This window comes from Antedon bifida, chromosome 10 (assembly GCF_963402885.1).
Source record: "Antedon bifida chromosome 10, ecAntBifi1.1, whole genome shotgun sequence".
Lineage (NCBI taxonomy): Eukaryota > Metazoa > Echinodermata > Crinoidea > Comatulida > Antedonidae > Antedon > Antedon bifida.
Window position 1 is genome coordinate 17,718,938 of NC_136235.1, and position 26,965 is coordinate 17,745,902.

The window sequence follows — 26,965 nt, forward strand, 5'->3', positions numbered from 1 at the left end:
TTTCATTTTAATCTCAACGTTTTGATCAACTTGTTTTATTTTGTATAATGGAAAATAAATGATATGAAGAAACACAGTTTATTGATTATAGGCTTTCCAGATTATTATTCAGAATTGTCATGTCATGGAGTATTCTTTACTCCATGGTCATGTTAAATAATCCTATACCGACAACCTAAACACAACAGAAATAGTTTGTTTATTCCCGTTATTTCCCGTTGTAAAAACGTATACGTACTTACGTACTACTATATACTAAAGCGTGGTTCCCACTAGAACGCAACGCAGCGACGTATCGACGCAAAGTGCTGTATTGCGTAATCACAAGTGGGAACCGACGACGCAACAGTACTGCAAACATCGCAGGTTTGATTTCACGCAGGCGGGGGCAAACACAATTATTGGAAGGGCATTTTGTTACGTTGCGTCGGTTGCGTTACGATCCGTCGCCAGTGGGAACCACGCTAGCGACGCAACACAACGACGTAACGCAACGTAGGGGATTTGACCAATCACAAGCGATGAATTATTCAACCTGTCGCTTGTCATTGGTCAACTCGCTTGCGTTGCATCCTAATGGGAACCAAGCTTAATGAAGGCTAAATTGAATAGGAAGCCATCAGATAGAAAATAAAATAAACAATACAATAATAGCAAAATGAATTAAAGTTGCAGGTTGTAATTTAGACATATATAATTCAGTTCAAACCGATGATTTTACAGTTAATGGTATTGGTGTTTGCTGTTCTTTCTTATAATTGTGTCTATGTTTGTGTATTTGTTATCTAGGTGCCACGCAACAGGTAGTATTAGTGAACAGGGAACCTTCTAAAATTGCATTGATTTACAATATAGTTGAATAGTAATTGTACAGTAACGTCAGTTAATGAGGTATCATATTTGTATACATATATTTCCATATTTAAACTGAGAGAGGCTACGCGTGATGATTTTCAGTGAGTTACAGACCAGTACGATGCATTGAACGGGGAAATCGATTATAATCAAGGCAACAGCGCTACCTAAAAATATAGTACTATACTATATTGACTTTTACTATTACAGTGTAAATAAGCACTTGCCATATTTACCCATGTTACGTCATTTACTCAGCATTTTGGTTGTTGGAAACTTTTTGTACAAATCTTCATGTTTAGGTAAGGAAAATAATTTATAATTGCTATAATTTTATTGTTATTATTATTGATTTTAAGGAACATGCTTTTTTTTTAGTTTTAGTTACAGTGTTGTCATTAAAATTGGCTGTCTCAATTAAAAAATAATCAAGGTTAGGCTAAATCAAGCGATATAGACCAACAGTCAAAGAGAGAAACGCCACCGAATTTATTAGAACCCCTCCTCCTATATTAGGAAAACTCATTTAAGGAGACACTTGACTTGCCCCAAGTCTGTATTTATTTCGAGGCTTTTCGATGTTTGTCTGAAATACAGTTTCAAGCTCAAGTAGTACACGTATGAAACACCACATGTGCCAAAATATTTATCTTTTAATTATAATGTTAAGTCAAACCTCTGTCGCATGGTGCCCAGACTAGGTGTCCGTTTAATAACATTATTTGCATTGATAACAATTAGTAATGTCAATTTCGATTATTTGCACAAATAATAGTGTTTACATTTTTATAACGTTCGTGCTTTGTGTAAACTCGTAAATATACCGTATCGTATATCTTTATAGCCCAACATAATGGAACCTTTTCAACAATCCACGAGAATATTCTGAGTAATTACAATAAAGGAATTCGACCGATGCCGTCGATTGCCGGTGGACAAACATTGGTACAACTATCAATGCGTTTTAGATATCTTGTTGAGTTGGTAAGTATAAATGCGTCATTAAGCGTGGTTCTCACTAGAACGCAACGCAGCGACGTATTGACTCAAAGTGCTGTATTGCGTAATAACAAGTGGGAACCGACGACGCAATAGTGCTGCAAATATCGCAGGTTTGATTTCACGCAGGCGGGGGCAAACACAATTATTAGAAGGGCATTTTCTTACGTTGCGTAAATTGCGTTACGTTGCGTCGCTAGTAGGAACCAAGCTTTACAAGCACGTGCAACGTTGATTCGCACCAGAACTCAACGTACGTGCGTACACGCAAAACAAATAATTTAACCAACAACAAACGACGGATCACCCGGATTGTCACTTGTGACTGCGATTACGTCATTTCTTTGAGTCTTTAAGCTTGGTTTCCGAAAGCGACCAATGACAAGCTACGGTTCGAATAATCCATCGCTTGTGATTGGTCCTTCCGTTGCTTCCTAGCGAGAATCAAGAATTAGGAACCAACAGGGTTTGTTTTGAAATGTTTGAAAGAGATAGAGGAGGAACATGTACGAAGAAAATAATGACCAGCAAAACGTTTATTTGATTTATTTGAAATATTATCGCGTGACAAATTGGAAAAAGAAGCCCATTTATGGTATAATATAATAATGTAATTCTTTCCTTAATAATCATATTGGGCCTTTAAGTGACAGTGACACCACAAGAGAGAAATAGCCGCTTATGTCGAATTATCTCCTCAATTTATGACTTTATAACTGACTATTTAATAATATTTTTCTTTAATAGGATGAACGTCATCAGATATTTAATGCATTATCGTGGGTACACATGGTGAGTAAACAAAGTTTTACTGCATAATTAATTTAAATAATAATAATAATAAATTGAAAGAGTAAAACCGTATACCTGCATCTGTATGCACTTAATAAAGAGATAGGCCTATGTATTGACAGATTATCTGCCCATTCACAATTATATTAATTCCGTTTTATGATTTATTTGTTGTTGTAACGAGGCGTCACAGAAAAGTAAACTTTATTGTATAGTATTAGTACGGTATGATGATAGAATGTATCTACAAAAGAAGAATGTATCTACAAATTCTTGTTTTGGCTTATCATTTCCTTTAGACACAATTGTTGTATTTTGATAGAATATTTTAAATTGCAAATATCGATAAATGGGTAATTAAAGATGATTTATTATAGCTTAATTCGTTTCAAAATTGAACTGCATGAAATTAGAAATTATTTATACAGGCATATATAATTGATTCAACGGGAACATTATTACGATAGATGTGAAGTATCGTAGTAGGCATATTTCTGTACTTTTAATGTTTGCATAGTATTAGCCTAAATACTTTAATTCTAATGTTTATTCATTCTGTTTATATTTTGTTCTCCGCTTTTTTTAGTAACAACCCGTATACCAATGTATTGCTTATTTTTAAAGTTCATTATATTTTATATAGCGATTAAAAATTATAGTCATACATACATTTAATTTATATTTTCAGAACTGGACAGACAATCGGCTAATGTGGGTCCCGCGTGACTATAATGGTATTGAAGAAGTTGTAATAAAACTGAACCAAATATGGTGGCCAAATCTAATAGTTTATAACGAGTAAGTCATATCGGTCAGTAAAGCGTGGTTCCCACTAGCGACGCAACGCAAGGCAGCGACGTGCTATATTGCGTCATCACAAGTGGGAACTGACGACGAAACAGTGCTGCAAACATCGCATGTTTGATTTCACGCAGGCGGGGGAAAACACAATTATTGGAAGGGCATTTTCGACGTTGCGTAGGTTGCGTTGCGTTGCGTCGCAAGTGGGGATCACGCTAATCTTCTGACGACAATCAGTCTCCCGTACCCGCAATGAACCATTCGTATTTATGCCGTTTATGCATTTCGCCATCAAATTAATCATGCGTAACGGAGTGTAACTAGCGCCATCACCATGGAGTAATTATTAATCCATGGTTAAGAAAGAGTGGTTACACATACAATATTGTTATTGTATAATGTAAAATAATATGTATTGTTTATGCCTGTATTCATAGACTCATATAATTTATAATCTAATAGTAAAAATAAAAAAGGGATCAAAGTATATTGATCGAAACGTCGAGAAACTCAACAGTTCTTTTCAGAACTAATACACGTGGTGTACCGCAAACTTTATATCAACATTCGATTTCGCCATGCAAACCTTCAAACAATATAAAAATAAAAAAGTTATACATTTTCAAATAGGGGCCTATAGATGTGATTGTGAAATAAATGATTATGTTTTTGTAATAAGTTTTCTGAAATGATGTGTACAAAGCTCTCCTCTTTGATCACTCCTATTCGGGGAACATCCTATTCGAGGGACATCCTATTCGGGGGACACTTCGGTGGAACAAACAAAGGGAAAATATGTTTCACACATATTATGGTCAACACCTTCAGAGGAAACACATATTAAGGGGACACATTGTAGATTCTAGAATCTATGCACATACCAACCAGTGTGTATTAATAACCCTTCTTTTCACGTTAATTGAGGGCGATATCACTTATTTTATGTGAACTTAATACAGTATTATATTCGTTACAGTGCAAGTCGTAATTTTCCAGTTATCGGAACCTATGACATAGACTACTTAGATACAGTAGTTGATTCGAGTGGATTGGTGTCGTTAACATTCCCCTTTGTTCACGTGACCTTCTGTGGCATCCACATCTCCCACTTTCCCTTTGATTTTCAGACATGCGCATTACGCATTGGACCATCCGGGGTTCCGCGTACAATTCTGAAAGTGGTCATCCATCCTGAAGATGTGTTTCTTGATGTTGTGACCCGGAACGGGCAGTGGAATATTGTCAGCGGTAGAATTTTTGCAGATGAAGATGATGACGAGAGCATTTTCTCCCAAGGCGGCCAAGACGATGTTTCGTCAGTTGTTTTCGAAATTGAGCTGTGCCGTAAACCCGATTATTACATATTAACAATCGCAATGCCTGCGTCAGTTATTATGATAATGGCGTTGTTTGTGTTTCTAATTCCTGCTGAATCTGGAGAACGACTATCGTTCATAATTTCACTCGTGTTAGGAGTTTTGATATTCCAGTTATTCGTTGAAGAAACGTTACCAGTAGTATCAGAGCGCCCTCTATTGGGTATTTACGTTACATGCATCTTTATGGCACAAGTGGTGCTCGTTCCGTCCTCGGTTGTGTCGATGTGGCTTGTGTTTAAAACCAATAGGGGTGTTCCGGCTCCTCGCTGGATCAGATATGTTGCCAAATTTTGCAGGAATTATATATGTTTTATAAACGATGACAACAACGATAAAAGTAAAGCAAGTGACAAAGAAGATGCAAGGTCGAGCAGCATTCCAACAGGAGAGGTTGTCGGTGACATTTCTATAATATCTGATAGAAACATAAAGAAATTACCTGTGGATGAGAATGTAGATATAGAAACGGTAAGTATACACAAACATTCATTGACGACAAACGGATAGACAATATAACTATCGCATCTATACAAGTAGAGGCCTAACTGCAGTTCAAGTTGTGTTATCCCCGTTCTCCCCACTGTAGTATCTCCACATATAACATTTTGTCCAGTTTATGTATTAAGTAAATTCTATTAATACTAATGTATCACATGTTGTGCCTGTATAATGATATGGTTAGGTTTATGTTCTATGATACATGCATCACATTACATGATCTTCCTCATGCAAAACCCCCATTTTGAGTCGTCTGTTTGTATGGTGTAAAATACATATTACTCTTTTCCATTTGAATAAATACAAACATCCTTTCTTTTTGTTACAGAGCATCGACAGTTGGCGTATTGTGGCAAATGGACTGGACATAGTGCTGGCTGCCGTCACATTAGTGTTCATTATTGCGTCAAGCATTTATCTTATTGTTCAAAGTCTTGCTCATAACTGTTTTGATTATCGAGATCCTTGATGCGCTTATGTTAAGCATGATCCGTTGAAGATAAACAACAATTAAGCGTGGTTCCCACTAGCGACGTAACGCAACGCAGCGACGTATTGACGCAAAGTGCTGTATTGCGTAATCACAAGTGGGAGCCGACGACGCAATAGTGCTGCAAACATTGCAGGTTTGATTTCACGCAGGCGGGGGCAAACACAATTATTAGAAGGGCATTTGCTTACGTTGCGTAGATTGCGTTACGTTGCGTCGCTAGTGGGAATCAAGCTTTACCGTACGAACGGAAACGTTATAAGTAAATTCAAATTCTATGGTATTCACACGGACAACATTCGATGAGGATTAACCTATACAGGTCATGCTTTGTTGAATTCATATCTTAGTGTATAGGTTCTTCTTTTGTAATGTTTTCATACTGTATGATCTCATCCAAAATGTATCTACAAAATAACAACTTTTGACACCATTCTCGAATCAACTTTTAAATTCCCGACTAAAGACACATAAATTAAACCATTTCTTTTCTATAATCGTTTTCACATTCACTATAGTTTTTTTATATCATTTTCTTTTCTTTTCCTTTTCTCTTGTTGTTTTCTTTTTTCTGTTTGCATTTCGTTATTTACTGTAAGTCGTAAGCATGTTTAGATATCTTCCGCTACGGATCAAAATATAACTTATTGAATCAGTGCGAAGTAAATTGAGGATCATAGGATCAGTCAGATATCCACTTAATCACTCATAACCCATTTAATCACTCATAATCCACTCATAATCCTTTGGTATGTAAACCTTGAATGCGGAGTAAACTGGTCACTAACCTTCTCAAACCTTATGTGGTGTCACCCAATGGTTACCTTTTGAGAATTACATTATACCGCGTTTGTTGTTACAGTAGTTTCGTTGATAGTAATGTTTTAACGACCTCTAGACACATTTTAATATTAAACTTATTTCTCAAATGATTACAAAGAGTGAGTGCAAATATTAATTTTTAAATTGATCATAGAAAGCAATGTTTTGATTAAATAGAAATATAGAAGAAGTTAAACAAAACTACCTCAGAGAAATATACTGTAGACCGCGGTGAATCAGAGGCGTGGCTGGTTTCTGAGTGGATGTACTGTCAGTATATGTAAATGCGGAACTAGCCCTATATGCCGCCGATATGATACGAATAAATATGTATAGTGTAAACAGTAGTAACACAAATAAGTAAACTGTAAACCTTTAACAAGCAATCATTTTTCTCTGATAAATTCTTTTTTATTTAGGAAGAAATCATTCGTGACACAATACACGCCATACATAGAATACATCTTTAACTTAATTCATTTGCAGAGACACCAGGTTGGAAAAACTGTGTAAATCTCTTACCCTGAAACTGAATATAAATCACATTGAATACACCCACAATTTAAATAATATAACTCCTGGTTGTTGGTATTCAATATGTTGTTATTGAATATTTATTTATTTATTTATTTGTATTAAAAATAAAGTGTAGAACTTTTAAATGAGGTTTTGCAGAGAATGACCTCAACTCAAACAAGAAAAATATGATTTTTAAGAATGAACATTCTGGGATTGACATCCTTTACTAAATTGAATAGTTTGCGAAATAAAGAAATGATGGCGCTCTTCCATTATACCACAAGTTCGGTTCGGTTCGGTTGACTACGCCTCACGCTGACGGGCCTGATTCCGAATCCATAATAGATCTCCGTATTTATTACCGATGGTTTAAATCATGAATACAATTCGATATATTATGTAATATTGCCTCATTTAATGTGAAGAAGAATTAGGTCGACACATCAACATCTGACAATGACTGCCAGTTACTTTACCAATGTAACACGAAACGAAAATACTTAATTTCAAATTGGAAATGGATTTTTAATTATCTTTAATAAACGGCGGATAACAACCTGTGTCTATCGAAGCTACAGAGAGAATACTGGAAAAGGTAAGATTAGATTACATTACCACTGTTTAACCCACGTACCAAATTGGAGGGGTTTCAGACGGTAACACCGCCGAACCCCACAGGCGTGAATTTCGGCCAGACAGTTTCGGCCACGGCCACAATACTATTTCTATGGAGCTTCGTGTACCTGTAAGGGCCTATGTTTTATTACTGTATGAAACTATCTAATTGTCTTATAGTACTACTACTACTAGTACATTCATAGTACATGTAGGCTACATAGCCTACATAGTGATCATAAAATGGTTACCTCATAAAACAACAACAAATAAGAACAATAGCAGATTTACATATGAATAGCTGAAACGAATGACAACAAAAGAAAACGTATATCCCTTAACATACCAAATACCAGGATGGGGGATATCTCGATGAGTGTTGTAATCAGTGCGCCATCGATGACTTGATTAAACACTGACAAAATTACATTGATATATAACAATTGCATTATATAATTACCAGGGAAGTGTAAAATCACAGTCTGATATTACGTAATATATAGAGAAACGAACTAAAAACAAGTATAGCGCCCCAAATCATAGGAAACTTTTCATGAGTGTTGGTATCAACGTTTCAGCATGGTTTCAGAATAAACACAGAAGGACGAAGGAATAAGAAAACTATGATATAATATACTATTTTATATTATCTCGTTTTTTTTTTAGTAACGCTCTTATTGAAACACTGCCCTTCTTAAATGAAAATACAAAGTTTTCCGAAAAACAAATGCTGATTTAAGGAGGATTACACATGAAATTTGTTGTGGATTATTCAACAGTTTAAAAGCTACATTATTGGCAATTCAATAATAGTAATAATCAATCATTTAATTTCTATAAATTGATTAAAGCAATATTTAAGTCATTTTGTTTTAATTATCAAAGTAAATTTACTGTGGAATTTGTCATCAGTGTAGGCCTACAGTATATCACTTAAACAGTTTTGAAAAGAATTAAAACGATTCATCGCTTGGTAATACATTTTAAAGCAGATTTTGTGTTTATTCCTCATTGATATTTTTCCATTTTGATCATTTATTACAGTAGTAGTTTAAAATCATCTAGGCATCGGGTTTAGCAAAGACATTAAACCAATAAAATACCTCAAACTTCGATTTTATTTTGTGTTCGACCCCTTGGGTATAACATAGCTTATCTGATTCACACCGTATACCAAAATCAGCCCGATGGTACCTTATCAGGGGTATCTAGGCCCTGAACGATGCTGCATGACTTCCTCGCTACAACGTCGCTACCTCGACCCTTGCGTACTTTTCAATTGAGGCTAGATTTCCGGGGATTTAGCTCTTTTGTGTCCTAGATTATCATCAGCGCTTGACCACTAAAAAGTGCATTATTCGAGGTAATAATTGTTTTTGAAAATCGCTTCTGATTTTAATCTTAATCAGGAGGATTAACGGTCAAATATATTATATAAAATAGCAGTTTAGATAATATACTATGAAGATGATTATGAGGCCATCCCTACACTATATTACAAAGTATGATTCAACAGTGCCAATTCACTACCCGTTGAAGACACGCCTTTTCTTATTTGTATTGTAATCCCGTGCACTACATTTCCTACATTGATTTCACTTTCTAACCAGGCTTCAATTTCTTGGCCTATCTATCCACCGCCACACGATAATCAATCTCGGGCATTTTTTTTTCTGTTAACTTGATCGTCCATCATTACAATGGTTGTGCTAGCACCTGTATTCTACACCAAGTTTTACCAGGGAAGAGTGAAAATACTTCAGCTCTTTACTCTTCCAATCTACTTCCAATCTTCCCTGGTTTAACGTATTCTGTATTGCAAACCTTTGAAACACCCCATGCACTCTCCAGAATAAGGATTATATCTTGCACACCATACTTACCACGCTGCCCAACTCTTCATATTCTTGAATATTTATTTATTAAGCTATATACATTGAGTAATTGCAGTTAACATTGATACTATATATAATAAACAAAACCACTTTGGAAATAAATTCTTTACTGAGGCACTGAAAGTTTAATTCATTATAATATAATAAGTATATACAATATTAATAATATAAATCCAAAGGCAAAATACTGAAAAATTGACAATGCTGTGGGTATCAAAAGCGAAAAGCTAAATCAAAACGATAAAGTAAAACAGCCAGAAAAGGTAGCAGAGCTTTCGGGCAACACTAGCCCTAGCCCATCCGTGCAAGTCAATATTAATAATATATATTGATATTTTTGAACAATTTTATGAATAACTTTAGATTATTATGAATCATTTAAATTATACCTTGTATTTCGTGGAAAGTGTGTCAATATTGTTTAAAGATATCAAGGACAGAAGGATTATATATTATAGTCATGATGTTAGTATGCGCGTAGCGATAGTTAAAATTTCCATAAGTCTGGATTCAATTCTTGTGTTACATTTTGCAGGTCACTTCAGGCAATGTAAATATTACACAAATGTATTAACAAATTAAATCGAATTTACTGTGCGGTTAATGATTAACGTATTTTTTAAAAAGAAGGCACAATCATTTACACTCAATAATAAAGTGAACAACATTCTGTAGTTGTGTAGTTTTAGAATTTATGCGTAGCGCCCTCTCTCATAATTAACGATACGTTGATCCATTGTTCCGAAACAGTATGTAAAGAGAAAATCTATGTAGGCGTTTTTAATTACATAATAAATACATTGATCTGTATTCTGTTTAATCAGGAATTAATTTGTGTTTACAAATTATTCAAATCACACATTCAATTAAAATAACGGTAGGCCTAGTTAGCCTACTGTACATATTCTGGCATCATAGACAATAATAGAGTTTTATTTTTCGTTTGCCTTTCTTTCTAGGCCTAATAACACTGACAGATAGTAAACAGGAATACATTTTATTATTGTATTAGCCTTAATTCTAATCCGACTGCCTAACCAAGCCATACACGTCTTCAAGGACTCTTACACGAGGCGACAAATTCACGATTTTCTATTTTCTCATATAAGATTCAATTAAGTTCATCAACATTTATTTATAATAAAACATTTATTTATAATAACATAAGACAAAATATACATATGCGAAAAAACATCATTACCACCATGGGCCATAGTGTATACAGTGTATTTATATTATTTAGTTGAGTTAATCAATACTGTAGTTTAACATCCGCGAGTTGCTGTGTAATTATGTGTTAACATTTAAAAAGAAGTGACACATTCGATTCCGCTGTCGCTACTAGCATGTCTACACCAACATGTATATGATATCTTGTCCCGCCAATAAACGATAAACACAGATTATAGCTCCATGCACAGAGGAACACAGAACACCCCTTTTGAAGTGGATTGTTGAAACTGTAAATGGCAGAGTACCAAACAAAGAAATTTCACTTTACCTATTCAGAACAAAACATTGTGACGTGACTTTATCTTTGCACCTGTATGTTAATAATCTTTTATCAATCGATGCGCGATCTTGTATTCAATTTTCACCAGTTCTTCTTAACAGTCAGCTTTTGTTCTCAATTGTCATATTTACAAGTATCGATTGAATCTAGAAATACGATACTGAGCAGCTCAAAGATTTTTGTCTGTTCGAGTCATGTAGACAGGCGTAGTAAAACCAACGGTTTCTGCGGTGATAATTTGTTCAGTATACATTTGAGCATATTGACTATTAACAGTTGTTAGGTAAACTTTAAGATTTGTTTTGATTTAAAACATTTAATTGTATGTCTGTTTGTCCCATTTTGCATTTACAACTTACTATCTGTATTATTTCTGTTTTGTAGGCCTGTTTTATGATGTACAAGTACACATTTAATTTACAAACGCCCAGGGTGGAAACGTTGCGGATAACGTGACAAAGTCAGACCAACCCCCCCCCCCCTCCCTTCCCCCTCCCCCTACATCTCCCCCTCCCCGCCCACATTTCAATTAATAATGTAAGTGATAGAACATGTTAGGTTAACTTTTATTCACAATATAATTTATTAATATAATCGTCTTTCCAACCCTTCCTCTCCACCTCATCCTTTTCCTCCGCACACCCTTCCCTTCCCACTCGGCTCCCTTTCTAAATCCAATGTAAAAAACGTCTTTAATTATTTATTTCATCAACGCATTATGATTACAAATGTTGACTACGCAAAGTTCTTTTGCAATTCCTTAACAAATTATCATTGCTTATGATAATATACAGTACATTGATATGAGGCATTGTTCTCTAGATGAGATTAACCAACATAAATTATTAATTTTCGACATCTGATAGGAAAATACAAAAGTGAAATATTATATGACCCCACTCTAGGCAGATTTGTAGACGATAAGTGATATGCTAAGCAATTTGCGATTCAATCCTCTATTAATTGTTATTACAAAATGAGTCGTTTCTCGTCACTAATAAGTGATTTAATTTCTAATCAGCGCCGACAGCATATCTATACAGTAGTAAAAGTCGTATTTCAATTACTGGTTATCAATTGACCCTTACGGGAAGCGCACCAGAAATGGACTGGTTAACAGTTTACCCCTATGGGAAGTGCAAACAGACATCCATATGTTCCACCAAGGTTCTGACGATCGTATTTTATTAAATTTAAATCTAAATTGGAGCTGATGATTATCAAGATGACGAAACAACGTCGATTATGAAGATTAGAAGTTGATGATTATGACACAATTCATGATGATGATAATTATTGTAATTGTTATGATTATTTGATTTACATGATAAGGATGATGACGATGATAATGATGATGATTATGAAAATGATGATGATGACGATGATAATGATGAGGATGACGATGATAATGATGATTATAAAAATGACGATGATTATGATGATGACGACGAAAATGATGATGATAATGATGATGATGATTATGAAAATGATGATGATGATGAAAATGATGATGATGATTATGAAAATGATGATGACGATGATAAGGATAATGATGATTATAAAAATGATGATGACGATGATAATTATGATGACGATGATGATAATGATGATGATGACGATGATGATGAAAATGATGATGATGACGATGATAATAATGATTATAAAAATTACGATGATGATGATGACGACGAAAATGATGATAATGGCGATTATGTTAATGATGATAATGATGCTGGTGATGATTATGAAAATGATGATAATGACGATGAAAATAATGATGACGATGATAATGATTACGATGAAAAGGATGATTATGAAAATGATGATAATGATGATTATGATGACGATGATAATAATGATGACGATAAAAATTAGGATGATGATAATGAAAATGATGATGAAGATGATGAAAATGATGATGAAAATGATGATGACGATGAAAATGATGATGACGATGACGATGATAATGATGATGATGACGATAAAAATTATGATTTCAACTCCTGATGATTCGATTATGATGATGTTACCATAATAAATACCATATAAAATGATGATGCGGTTTGTGATTAGTATGATGATGACGTTCTCCCATATCCCATATTACGTTTATGTAACGGTAGTCATTGTATTTAAATACATTTTAGAGCGATTATTCAAAGTTCAAGTTCTTGTTAACGACACGACACGTTGAACTTATTAAACATAAAATTCCTACTTATAAAATGCTGGTTTTAAATAATCCCACTAACAATTTTATCATTGAATATTATTACGGTTTGAAAAGTTTTTTTGTTTGTCTGTATACAATAACAGCTGTCTATGACGTCATTGGCTACCAGTACAATATAGATATACTGTATTAAAATAATATTTCTTTGTAATATTCGGCTTATTTACAGCGTGCACAAAGGACATAAAGCGATATTTTGAGTGTTTGTTATGTACGGTTGTCCCGGTTATAATATAAAAGAAAACAACTATTTAATATTATTAATGTTTGACTTTATGATAATTTGCAGTTGTCAACCAGCAACTATTTAGAACAAAACAATATCTGTAGTAACAATATTTTTAATAAATTAATTTGATCTACGTAGGATAATTTAAATAAACATGTTATTTGTTATAGTATTTTGTGTAGTACTTAGCGCTGCTTAAATTTGGATTATAAATTATTAAATATTAATAATAAATAATAATTTATTTGGAGTTTACACTTTTACAACAGTGACACTCGACCAAATGGAAGGTGCATGCAGAAGAAAGGACAACAAAATATACAAAACACACGATATAGTAAACAATAATTTCATATTATACATTATAAAACATAAATGCTTATCCAACCAAAATGTTTACGAACATGAAATAATATCACATTCAAAGCTGCGTTAGAATTCATCAGTCTCCATAATCTGCCAGACTGGTTCTAGTAACAGTTTTATTTGTTGGTATATTCAATGAATGTGTTGTAGTTGCCTTTCTGGAAAATAAATGAAAGTAATTGAATTTTCAAATACAAATCACGTAGTGATGACACAACGTGTTTTGATATTTACGTCTGATTTCACGACTTGACTTGACTAATGTTTAATCAATCGACTCAAAGATAACATCCATTTTCACGAGATTCGTAACAGCTTGTAAAGAATATTGTTTAGCTTGTGGTCAACAAGAAACAATTGTTAAAATGTCTTTATATTTCTAGGCCTGTAAGAAAATATCCTATCGATTAAAGCCAAAATTATATAGACATTGAATACGTTGAATAAACATATAATATAATAATTTGATTATTATGATTATTATGATTATGAAAATGATGACGATGAATCCTCCTCCTCATCCTCATCATCAGGCATTATTATTTTCTCATCCTACTCCTCTTCTTCCTCCTCCTCTTCTTTTTCGTCCTCCATCACCATCATCATCATCATTCTTTTCTCTTCTTCTTCCACCTTCTCATCCTCATCATCAGGCATCATCATTATCATCATCATCATCATCATCTTTTCCCCTTTTCTCTTCCTCCTCCGACCTCTTCTTCGTCCTCCATAACCATCATCATCATTCTTTTCTATTCTCTTCTTCTTCCACCTCCTCATCCTCAACACCATCATCATCATTTTCCCTCTTCTCTTCCTTCTCTTCCTTCTCCTCATCAATATTTTGAAGTCAATGAGATTATAGAGTAAAGAATAGAAAATAGTGTATACATGATGTAATACTATGTCGATACATTCATCGACGAGCCAGATAACACACAACAAAAAATGAAAATGCAATTTGTGTTCGATAGTCTCGTCTGCTGACTGCCGGAACTACTTACATTAATACATTATTGCTGTCTTTTAAGTGGGCGTGTTTTTTAAATTAACATCTGGGAATTTGATGGATTATTGTCGTTTCAACTGCATATACATATTTTTACGATTTAATGTGATTTTGTCTGGGATTTGAAATAATACCATATTTATAGTCTTTTTCAGTCGGCGGGCAATTGTTGTTTTCTGTACTATGAGAGCTAAAGATCAATTTTTCTGTTCCATAAATATCTTTAATGTTTCTCACCTAAAGGCCTTATAATATGTCTGATATAATTATCTGTTCAAATAGTATTAACTGTATTATTATCATCATTCTCCCTCCTTCCTCTTCTTCACAATTATTACTCCTCTTTGGATGAATCATCTTCATCAGGCATCATCTGTTTCCCCTTCTCTTCTTTCCCTTCCTCATCTTTATCATGCATCATTATTTCCCCCTTCTCTTATTTTTCCTCTTCCTCATCCTTATCATCAGGCATCTTTTCTCTTCTTCTTCTTCTTCTTCCACCTCCTCTTCTTCCTCATCATCATCAGACATTATTATTTTCTCTTCCTCCTCGTCGTCCTCCTCCTCCTCCTCCTCATCATCATCATCATCATCATTATCATCATCATCATCATCATCACCATTATCATCATAATAATCATCTTTTTTCCTCTTCTCTTCCTCCTCTTCCTCATCCTCATCGTCAACCTCATCATCAGGCATCATTCTTTTCTCTTCCTCTTCTTCTTCCTCCTCCTCCTCCTCATCATCATCATCATGAATCATCCTTTTCCTCCTTCTATTTTTCTTGCTCCTCCTCATTGTCATCATCATCCTTTTCCAAAAAAGTGTCCCCTTAATAGGGGTGTCCCCTGAATAAGGGTTGGCGTCGTAATGTTAAAACATATATTGCCCTTTGTTCGTTTTACTGTAAAGTGTCCCTTAATGCGGGTGACCCTTGGATAGGCGGGGTTCTACTACTCAGAGGTACGTCGTTCACAACCAATGATATTTGTTAACAATGGTTTTATATTCAATAGTTTTGATAACACTAAAGATTAATTCTCCTTGCGTTTAAATACAAAACCCAGACAGAAATTTTGATATCCAATATACTGTATTACATTTTATTCTCAATCTAGCAATGATTGCAGTAAAATGTCTACCCAATATTTAGGCCACCTGAGATTTAAATTCACGATTATTGAGATGCTAATATTCTGTATCAGTTCGGGTTCAATCCTCATTTGCCATATACACACATTTATCGTGGTACTTTATATAGCATTGTTAATTACACTGATTCAATTGATAATGTTAAAATGGTTTAACTTATGATTTGACCTATAATATTATGTTTGTCATTGTGTTCGGTTCTATTGACAGACGTGTCTAGCAAACTCAACAGTAAAACACAATAACATACGGATATAATTACTATACAAACGAGTTTACCAGTATAAAGAGTCGTGTGCGCGACGCGTGTGAAATACTTAGGACCGGACCACGCTGCACTCAGATGAATACATAGGTCAAACCAAGTACTTTACTCTGCTTGGATACGCTTGACCTTTTCCACAAACGCCTTAACAATTGCACATTAAGTCCTTATACTTATGACGTCACACACCATTTATTTTTGTCTTACCGTTTGAACGCACTGTAACGTTACGCTACTCCTAAAATGTTTAAAGACAAAACCATGTGTCTTCCTCTATTGTCTTTTAGCCTGAATCACATTTGCTCATTAGTCTGTCACCAGAGTTCGATGCGCTTCATAAAAAAAGATAAATGTTATACAGTTCTACTAACGTTGCGCATTTTTATCCAAGGGCATGACTCACAGTAACACATTTCAAATCGGTTAAAAGTAACCCTTTTGCAACGATGAACTAAATACATTTATTATATCAAAAACATCCCTGCATATTACATTCGTTAGGTAACATACTTTCATAAGAGCATTACATAATATTTTTGTTTTGTTTAAAGATGTATTGTCCCAATAAAAAATGATTAAATTAAGATTAATACAATCGGACTTTTAATAGGCCATTTTGCAGTTTTAATTAAGTTATTCACTTCTGTAGAAAAAAACCCCCAAAAAACAATCATTTTACTTATAAGACAAAATAAACGGTTAATTTAACCAAAAAAGATTAATTGATTCAGACTTTGAATAGGCTATTTTGTAGTTTTAAGTTAATCACACTTCCGTAGAAAAAACGAACAAAAATAATGTTTTCACTTATAAAATAACAAAGTAAATGGTTAAATTCAATCAAAAATCCATTTTGGCAACCAATTCGAACATGTTTTGCTTAAAATTACATTTTTTCAGGTAAATAATTTTTTTTCGATCCACTTTTTGGTCAAAGTGAATAACTATTAGGCCTATGTGACATTAAAATGATATATTCAACCAAAAATAATTTTTAAAAATTTCGTATATCTTTAATATTGTATTTGATAGTTCCACTCCATTAGTGGTAGGCCGATAGGCCTATATTAATAAAGAGATAGTAATATGTCTGTTCAATTTTTTAAAGTTGACAAATTCACTTAATAACTAATGTTATTTATTTATTTAAAATATTAACTTAGATAGTCTGATAACGTGAATATGAATTGAAATTAGACCATCAATTGTGTTATCACCGTGTGTATAGACAGATGCAAAATACGATGCTGCTTGGCGTTGTTCAGTGTTGGTTTTTTGATAATAATACTGGTCAGAAAAAGAATCAAAATGTATCGCTTAATTTTCTCCAGTTACAATAAATCCATCATGTCTGAGAATACAGTTGGTGAAAACAGATATATTCTCACACACGTGGTGCTTGTGTTGTTGCCAGTGTCTAATTATTTAAACAAACAATGATCGAAAATTAAATGTGTTAATTGTTATACTGTATGCGTTTCTAATAATAGTTTTCCTATTCTTTTTACCTCTCTTTACCTGGCGTCACAATGCGTTACCAGGCGTCACAATGCGTTATCTGACGTCACAATGCGTTACCTGACGTTTAATTTAAATTATCTGATGTAATTTACATAAATTCACATTTATTTCAGTAATATATTCACTTCTAAAAAATAATAATCATAAGCAAAATAAAGATGATTTTTTAATAGATAAAATAAAATAAAATGTTTTGAGAGTTTGTTTATTTAGAGTTAAGTTTGTTAATATATTAAGCACTTTTGTATCAATAAAAATTATGATATTTCATCGCATTCTAAAATGCATTCCAATTCTCTTTGTTTAATCAACGAATAAAACATTAGCTTGAGATAAACCATTAACACTGTATATATAATACTGACTTTTAATAATCACATTATAAAGAATACAGTATAAACCGCAAATCGATGTGAATAAAAAAATAATATAACTCTCGACCTTCGTTTCACTGAAATATACAACAATGGAAATAGCTCCGAGATTTATTGCACGATTTATGAATAACTGTACTTTAAATTCAGTAAATGATTTCCAGAATTAATCAGTCATCGAAATTCATCTTTATAATTATTGTAAATGTATACCTTAGGTTACGGTATCAATATCGAAGTAAATATTATCATAAATTAGTGCATTGTGAACTCCGACTGAACTCGGCATACATCGGTATGAACCTGGCGTTTTGTTTGTGTTGTATTGTTTTGGAATGATGATTGTATTGTTTAAATTGTATTGTTTTGTGTTGTGAATTTTACTTTAAAAAAATCATTATGATTAGAAATGGTGCTTCTGAAAGGTATTTAAAAAATGAATTACTTTTATTTGTTTTGATTTTTAAAAAGAATTAAACAACATGAAGATTTAATTAAATCAGACTTTGAATAGGTTATTTTGTAGTTTTAATAAAGTTAATCACTTCCGTAGAAAAAAACGAAATAAAATAATGTTTTCACTTATAAAAATAATGACAAAATAAATGGTTAAATTCAGCCCCAAAAAAACTGGCAAACAATTTGACTATTTTTGCTTTAAATTACAGTTTTGTCATCTAATTCTTTGTCAAAGTGGATAGGGGTGTCCAAAAGGATTGGTTCTATTTGTTTATGTATTCAATTAGAAAGTCCGGAAACGGCCCAGAAGAGCGCCACCAGGGTATGATTTATTGTCCCCCAAAAACATTAAAAAAAATTAAAGATTAATAAAATCAGATAGATAGGCCATTTTGCAGTTTTAATCAAGTTAATCACTCAATAAAAAACCGAAAAAAATAATGTTTTCACTTATAAAATGACAAAATAAATGGTTAAATTCAACCAAAAACCCATTGTCTGACAGCCAATTTGACTATTTTTTCCTTTAAATTACAGTTTTTTTAGGTAAATAACTTTTGTTTAGATCCAATTTTTGGTCAAAGTAGTAGTAAATATTATGTGACATTAAAATGGCATAATCAACAAACAAACAATTTACAAATTATTTTTCAGGGGGACAATACATCTTTTTTTTTTAATTTTCAATTGCTATCAATGTCAAAATGTATCAGTTGACGTCATCATCATCAGCAGCATCGTTTCGCTAATACATCAAGATGATTCAAACCAAAATCCTGCCATTATACCATTCATGGGCATATTCAAGTGCGATGTATTCAAATATAGAAATAATAAACATTACACACAGGTGACGAACCAAACAAAGATAGTCAACTTTTGCAGCGAATGAGAGTCTGTAATTATAGATGTACAGTATATTACCCGAGCTAATGAGCTCACCTATGATCAATAATTATGAGTCATAACGAGTACTCTTCATATCAAACGTTCACTCTCTCGTTGAACAATCCCGAGTTCCTTTGTCTATAGTGATATATCCCATGGGCTTACTACTGAAATATAACTAATAACTGGTTAATATCTTTGATGACAATTGTGACAAAGGTTTCGGTGAAATTAAGAAGATTATTGAGTTAGTTTGTTGTGATTATTTAGTTCTAAACGAGTTTTATTTATTTTTTTGTATAGCATTTTAAAAATTACCAGAAAGGTTCATTGTGTCTGCCTAACTTCATGCAGACAATTGGAAGTTGTTGTGTTGATGATAATTAGTTTTGATACAAAAATAACGTTTGTTTGAACCGTGCATTAAATCTTGACCGGGAGTTGTTGATTATCAAAACTCTTCTCCTAAATCACTGTCTATACTATCAAACTAGTTTGGCAAAAAAAATGTGTGATGTGCCCAAATATGGTAGTGATATACTTAGATATGGTAGTGGTATGGCGTCATCATGTCCATGTATGGGCACATCACATTTTTGATAGAGTTTGATAGTGTAGACAGAGCTTTACTCAAAGTTTGTTGATGAGAATAGTTGAGATACAAAATAACGGTTTGGTATACACTGTGCATAGGTTTTGACCGAGAGTTGGTAATCAACCCATATAATCAACCCATAACTCTCACCCTTACCCTTTGCTTTGAGAACTCCTCATTGTGTGATCATGGATCGTTGTGAGGCTCTGTTTGTTCGTATTTGTTCAAATGTTCTTTAGCAAATGCCCGTAAGTTGTGGAGCCTATATCCATTTCATGAGGTGCGAGTAAAGGAAATCTCACATAATGTTATTTGAATGTGATAAGCACACGTAATTATGTACTGACAGCGACATAGATGGAGTAGGTTCGAATGATCAGTAAGACTTAATATCAGGGAGGAAGTGGTTATCAGACAGACAATGTTCTCATCATCACTGTAACGATTTTAGAGATACAACTCTCAAATTCGTTTTAACGTCCTTTTGTTAACAGTTGATAACCCGTCTGTAAAAAAATAAAATAAAAATAATGTTTTCTCATAAAATGACAACTTGATTAAATTCAACCAAGAACCCATTGGCTGGCAGTCAATTTGACTTTAAATTACAGTGCTTTCATGTAAATGATTTTTTCCAATTTTTGTTGATAACTATTATGTGACATTAAAATGGTATATTCAACAAAAACAAATTTTAAATATTATTTTTTCAGGAGAACAATATATATACATAATCATTTGAAAGTATTACTTCGTTGATTTATCAATATCTATCTGAAAATTCATCTTTATAAATATGTGAATTGCGATAAATTCTTTGGAAAAAATCAGATTTACCGACAATCGCAGAAAAACATTATTAACAGCGCGCTTGCTAAAAAGGCGCCACAATAGCAACGCCATCGCGTCGCCACATTAGGAATAAACACAATGTTAACGCATTACGCATAAAGCGTTACCCTTGACTGACCTTGTTAATGCTTTCACTAACTGCTAATAAATGTTTGATAATTTGTGAAATGATTTATAGTCTTACATATTAAACATATATAATATGATAAATATTTATTATTCATAAACGTGGAGGTCAGAAAAGGTTTAGACTCAAGATTTGAAGTAACGTTCTGTGTGCAAATAACATTATTAATATCGTGGTATGAGCCGTGGACTGAATACCATCATGTAATATATTGTATTGTGACTGATGCTTTTTCTTTGTTTGAAAACCACTATACTGTACAAATTTAGATTCTAAACGTATAACTTGTACCCGCTTTTTCCACAAGCTTATCTTCATACATGTTTAATTTTGCCAGTTGTTTACCAGTATACTCTAAACGTATAGCTTGTGTCCACTTTTTCCACAAGTTTAGTTTACATGTTTAGCATTGCTAGGTGTTTATATTCTAAATCTAAACACATAAACTCACTTTTTCCAAACGTTTAGCTTGATACATGTTTAGCTTTGCCATGTGTTTAGATTCTAAACGTAGCTTGTGCCACACGTTTAGCTTCACATGTTTAGCTTTGCCATGTGTTTAGATTCTAAACGTAATATAGCTTGTACTCACCTTTTCCACACGTTTAGCTTGATACATGTTTAGCTTTGGCCGGTGTTTAGATTCTAAACGTAAAGCTTGTGCCACACGTTTAGCTTCACATGTTTAGCTTTACCAGGTGTTTAGATTCTAAACGTATATCTTTGTACCCACTTTTTCCACACGTTTAGCTTGATACACGTTTAGCTTTGCCGGGTGTTTAGATTCTAAACGTATAGCTTGTCTCCACTTTTCAAGTTTAGCTTTACATGTTATAGTTTGCCAGATGTTTATATTCTAAACGCATACCTTGTACTCATTTTTCCACACGTTTAGCTTGATACATGCTTAGCTTTGCCAGGTGTTTAGATTATAAAGGTATAGCCTGTACCCACCATTTCGACACATTTACATGTTAGATTCTTGTTGTAAACGCATACCTTGTACCCACTTTTAACTTCATAACAGTTTAGGTTTTAAACATGTTATCACAGCAAAATTCTTTTTCTCATATTTAGAAACAAACTATTTTTTATTTCAATACATTTTTTCTTACAAAGAATCGCTAAATTTTTACCAAGACTATCAAGAAAATTATTCTTATCAAAAACATTAATTAAATTAAAAAAAACAAAACTGATATATTATTTGATTTGACGTGGTGACGCCGATGATAAGGATGATAAAGATGATAAGCGATGAAGTGAACAGTTGATGATTATGATAAATAATAATAATGATATTCATGGTTATTATAAGTGAAAATAAATAACTGATGATGTTGTTGTATTTGATCCTATAACTTCTCTAAAGTACATCTGGATTTAGCAGGATTGTATTAACAACAACGTCGATCAGTAATTGCACAATTGTCATTAGTTACAAGATAGCACCGCTCTATAGGCTTATGATAATTGGCTAATGGAAGCTAAACTGTCTCGTTATCGTTTTGAATGAACTAAATAAATACTGCAGTACTAACTGTTTGCAGATTAATATTTCACAACCGCATTTTGTTTCTTTCCTTAGTGAATGTCTACACATGGCTAGCATTCAAACATTAAATAAATATTAGCCAATAATTATATCCAGTGATACATCGGGATCAATATTGTATTTAAGAACGCAAACACTGGGGTTTGATAATAAATAAATCAATCAATCAACTTATTACGCGATATTTTTCTGTCAGTCAGTGATGTAATAATTCAGATTGTGGAGCTTGGTTTTCACTAGAGACGCAACGCAAGGACGTAAGCGCAGCGTAAAGCGTGGTTCCCACTAGAGACGCAACGCAAGGACGTAAGCGCAGCGTAATGATTGGTACCCACTAGAGACGCAACACAAGGATGTAAGCGCAGCGTAAAGCGTGGTTCCCACTAGAGACGCAACGCAAGGACGTAAGCGCAGCGTAATGATTGGTACCCACTAGAGACGCAACACAAGGATGTAAGCGCAGCGTAATGCTTGGTTCCCACTAGAGACGCAACACAAGGATGTAAGCGCAGCGTAATGCTTGGTTCCCACTAGAGACGCAACGCAAGGACGTACGTAAGCGCAGCGTAATGATTGGTTCCCACTAGAGACGCAACGCAAGGACGTAAGCGCAGCGTAATGATTGGTTCCCACTAGAGACGCAAGGCAAGGACGTAAGCGCAGCGTAATGCTTGGTTCCCACTATAGAGACGCAACACAAGGATGTAAGCGCAGCGTAATGCTTGGTTCCCACTAGAGACGCAACACAAGGATGTAAGCGCGGCGTTAGTGAGTTGACCATTACAAGCGACAGATTATTATTATTATGTCGCTTGTGAGTGGTCAACACGCTTCCGTTGCGTTCTAGTGGGGAACCAATCTTAAGTGATTTGACCAATCAAAAGCGATGTATTATTTGAACTTTTGATTGTGATTGGTCAATTCGCTTTAGTTACGGCTTACGTCCTTGCGTTGCGTCCTAGTGGGAACCAAGCTTAATAGGTCTCAGTCCTGGTTAAAAAACAATCCCCATTTACGTTGACAAAGAAGTGTTGCTACTATATTATTACTTTGGCCAAAAGATATATACACTTGTTAATCGTCACCTCCCTCCCCTGATTTCAATTCCACCTCTGCATGTTTTTTGGGTTTTTTTTAATGACAACAAACATTCCGATAAATCGTAACATTCGATTATCCACAAGCGTACAGGTTGCATTAAATGGGTTTTCTTGAAGTTGAGATTGTAAGTGATTCATTTGTTCATGTTTCTAAAGAGTTGGTGTCAGTTCATTTCAGAATGGTAACATGAATCATGGAGAAAAAGTTACTCCTTCATTTATCTCCTCCATGGATATGAACCATATTAAGAAAACAAAACAACAGAAAATAAAAAAACATCTGCCCTCCCTTCCCTAAAATGTATTCAGAGGGTTGACGCTTAACATACAATTTTTTTTTTGGGTCTAGAACTTATAGATAACAGTAAACTTGAACGCTTTTATTCGCATAAGAAACCGAGCCTTTATTTTAATTGTGTACTATCGGTAATAAGACAGTAGGCATAAAACCTGGTAAAACGTAAGACCTATAACAATTAAAAATTATAGTTAAAATACGATTAGACATGCTGTAAATGAATTATCACACTCGGCCACTCAATTTTCATGCATTTTCGAAATAAATATGAAATGCACCAATGGTCATGGTCAGTATTGACCATCTGTGACCACTTTATGTTTAATAAGCTCGATAATTTAATGAATAAATGAATAATTTATTATTATCTTAGACGTCGTCTATTAACAACAATGCGTACCTCTGTAAACGTAATTTATTCATTAATTAATAATAAGAAATAATTGCGTATGACATTGTTTCAAGACTTTTTGTAATTGTGATTTTAAGAGCTAAATGTGTTAAGCCGTGATTATAAAATAACACAGCTATTTTAATCTTATACCATACGATCTTAAAATGTATATGTATTTGTTTCTAAGACCATATGATACAGACCTACGAAAAATATTTTATTTTATTCATATAATCAGTGCAGTCAAAATGTCTTGTGTGTTATTTGAGGTTGTAAACGTTCTGATGTACTGGGGTTGTTTTACTGTCCAGAAAATGTGATTTATTTTCCAAAAAATAAAGTAATCCATCTACTATTTTATTTTCCCCATTAGGTTATATAAATAAAGATATTTTCATATTGATGATATCGATTATTGACAAATTATGAAATTTGCAAATAATATTACCCGAGCGCACGCGTTTTGCGGGTGAAAAAGGCAAATTATTGCATCGGACTGACAAACCGACAAACGAATAGGCCTACATTAGTTTTAAGAAATTTCAATGTATTTCGGACTATTATTATAAACAATCTCACAAACCATTATAGATAAGGGATAGTTAGACAAAGGGTTAGATTAGGAAAAGGGAGAATTCTTTTGTTGAGGGAGAAAGATTTAACAACAAAATTGACCATTAACATAACATAGATATTTATTTTTTATTTATTTTATTTCGAAATTTCAAAAGCAAATCAAAATCCTCAGCAACCATAATGTTGAATTGAATATATATTTTGATTATAAGAAAACAAATATCTTTAAATTAAAGTACGGTGTACCGGTATGACACGAGGTATTAAAGTATGAAGAGGACCCCCCCTTTAGTTTCATCTGCAGTGTTTTTGTTTTGTTCTATGACACAGCAATACATATTACAAATACAAATAAACACGTGATCCATCGCTGAAAGTGCACATACTCGCGTCAGTTTTCTGATGCTTATGTTTAACGAATGCTCATAATATGAAGTATTATTATGAGATGTATCGCCCTGGGACGAGTTCATTGTCTTCAAGATCGTGTACAATATCCAGTTCAAGGAAAATGAAATCATTAATATAGGTCCAATGTAACATTCGTGTGGTTATGATCATCTGCCAATGTTAGCGTAGCATGTTGCACAGAGCATGTGTCTTTTTTAATTACTAGAAATGTATACGAAATTAGAATTTTCTTTTAAATTGGATAATGTTAATAATTGATATACATTTCAGTATACGTGTTACGATTGCGAAAATCGCTTATTCGAATGGCATAGTTTAATACTGCAGTATTAATGTCGTACTGTATATTGGGCTACTAAACCTTCAATATGTTTTTTTATTCTTTTAATCGGGTGGCAATGACTTTAAGTTTTTCTTCTGCCCAGCTTTTTACTAATAAGTGTCACTTTGTTTTTTCATTGTAAATGTATGTGTTTGCAGTGAAACAATAAAAACAAACAAACATACCCCTTTTACAAAAAAAGTTAATATTTATAAAACAATAATAATTATATTGAATTCAGTTAGTAATAACATTATCCAGTTACAAGTAATTCAAAGTTTGTCTCCAAACTTAATTTAGACTCCTTCTGCACACTTTTTTGTATAGTGTCACTTTGTTTTATGTGTTGTTAAATGTGTTTGCAGAGAAACACTAAAAACAAACAAACAAACCCCTTTTCCAAAAAAAGGGTAATATAAAACAATAATAATTATATTTAATTCAGTTAGTAATAAAATGATCCAGCCATATTTAAAAAAAAAAGATGCATTGAATCATTGACAGTTGCTCTTCAAGTATGTTATAAGCAATTTAATTTCTCTGAATATTACATTTTCGAAGAATTCCAAACTCCCTCTTCATATCCAATTCTAAATTCTGTTTAAGATATAGGCCTATAGGGCCTACGAGGTTAGGGAAACTATCAGAGGTATAACACAAAATTAGTCATCACAAAGGTCACTACACTACAGAATCATTATCACAATACATCATTTTGTGCACTTCATTATCATAAAAATCATCATCATCTTCAGTTTGCTCAAAATAATATTGATAAATATTTTAAAATTACTCAAAACCGTCGTCTAAACTTTATGTGACAAAAAAATGTGATGATGTCATATCACTACCATATTTGATCATATCACCGCCATATTTGGGCACATCACACGTTTTTGTCAAACTAGTTTGATAGTGTGTACTGTGTAGACAGAGCTTTATGCCTTGGAATTACTAATGAAATACATCATCGTGCCAAAACGACAAATTAATTTAAACTGCAACACGAATGTCTTGTGAGTGCACGGGAGAATAATAAATTATTTTTAAGACAAATG

The 26,965-nt window shown here is 33.4% G+C and overlaps 1 protein-coding gene and 1 long non-coding RNA gene across 2 annotated transcripts in view; both read left to right on the forward strand.

Moving 5' to 3' along the window:
- Positions 1 to 1,738: 1,738 nt before the first annotated feature.
- LOC144854412 (neuronal acetylcholine receptor subunit beta-4-like) lies at positions 1,739 to 6,274 on the forward strand. The gene is made up of 5 exons (XM_078712358.1): positions 1,739 to 1,839; positions 2,602 to 2,646; positions 3,335 to 3,444; positions 4,424 to 5,294; positions 5,653 to 6,274. Exons 1-5 carry the CDS (start codon positions 1,771 to 1,773, stop codon positions 5,791 to 5,793), a joined length of 1,236 nt encoding a protein of 411 aa, XP_078568484.1. The 5' UTR covers positions 1,739 to 1,770; the 3' UTR covers positions 5,794 to 6,274.
- Positions 6,275 to 7,474: 1,200 nt separating this feature from the next.
- LOC144853736 (uncharacterized) overlaps positions 7,475 to 26,965 on the forward strand; it is a 69,943-nt gene continuing 50,452 nt past the window's right edge. Inside the window, exon 1 of the long non-coding RNA XR_013614412.1 lies at positions 7,475 to 7,750. This is a non-coding gene — a long non-coding RNA (uncharacterized LOC144853736). The remainder of the gene's footprint in view (positions 7,751 to 26,965) is intronic.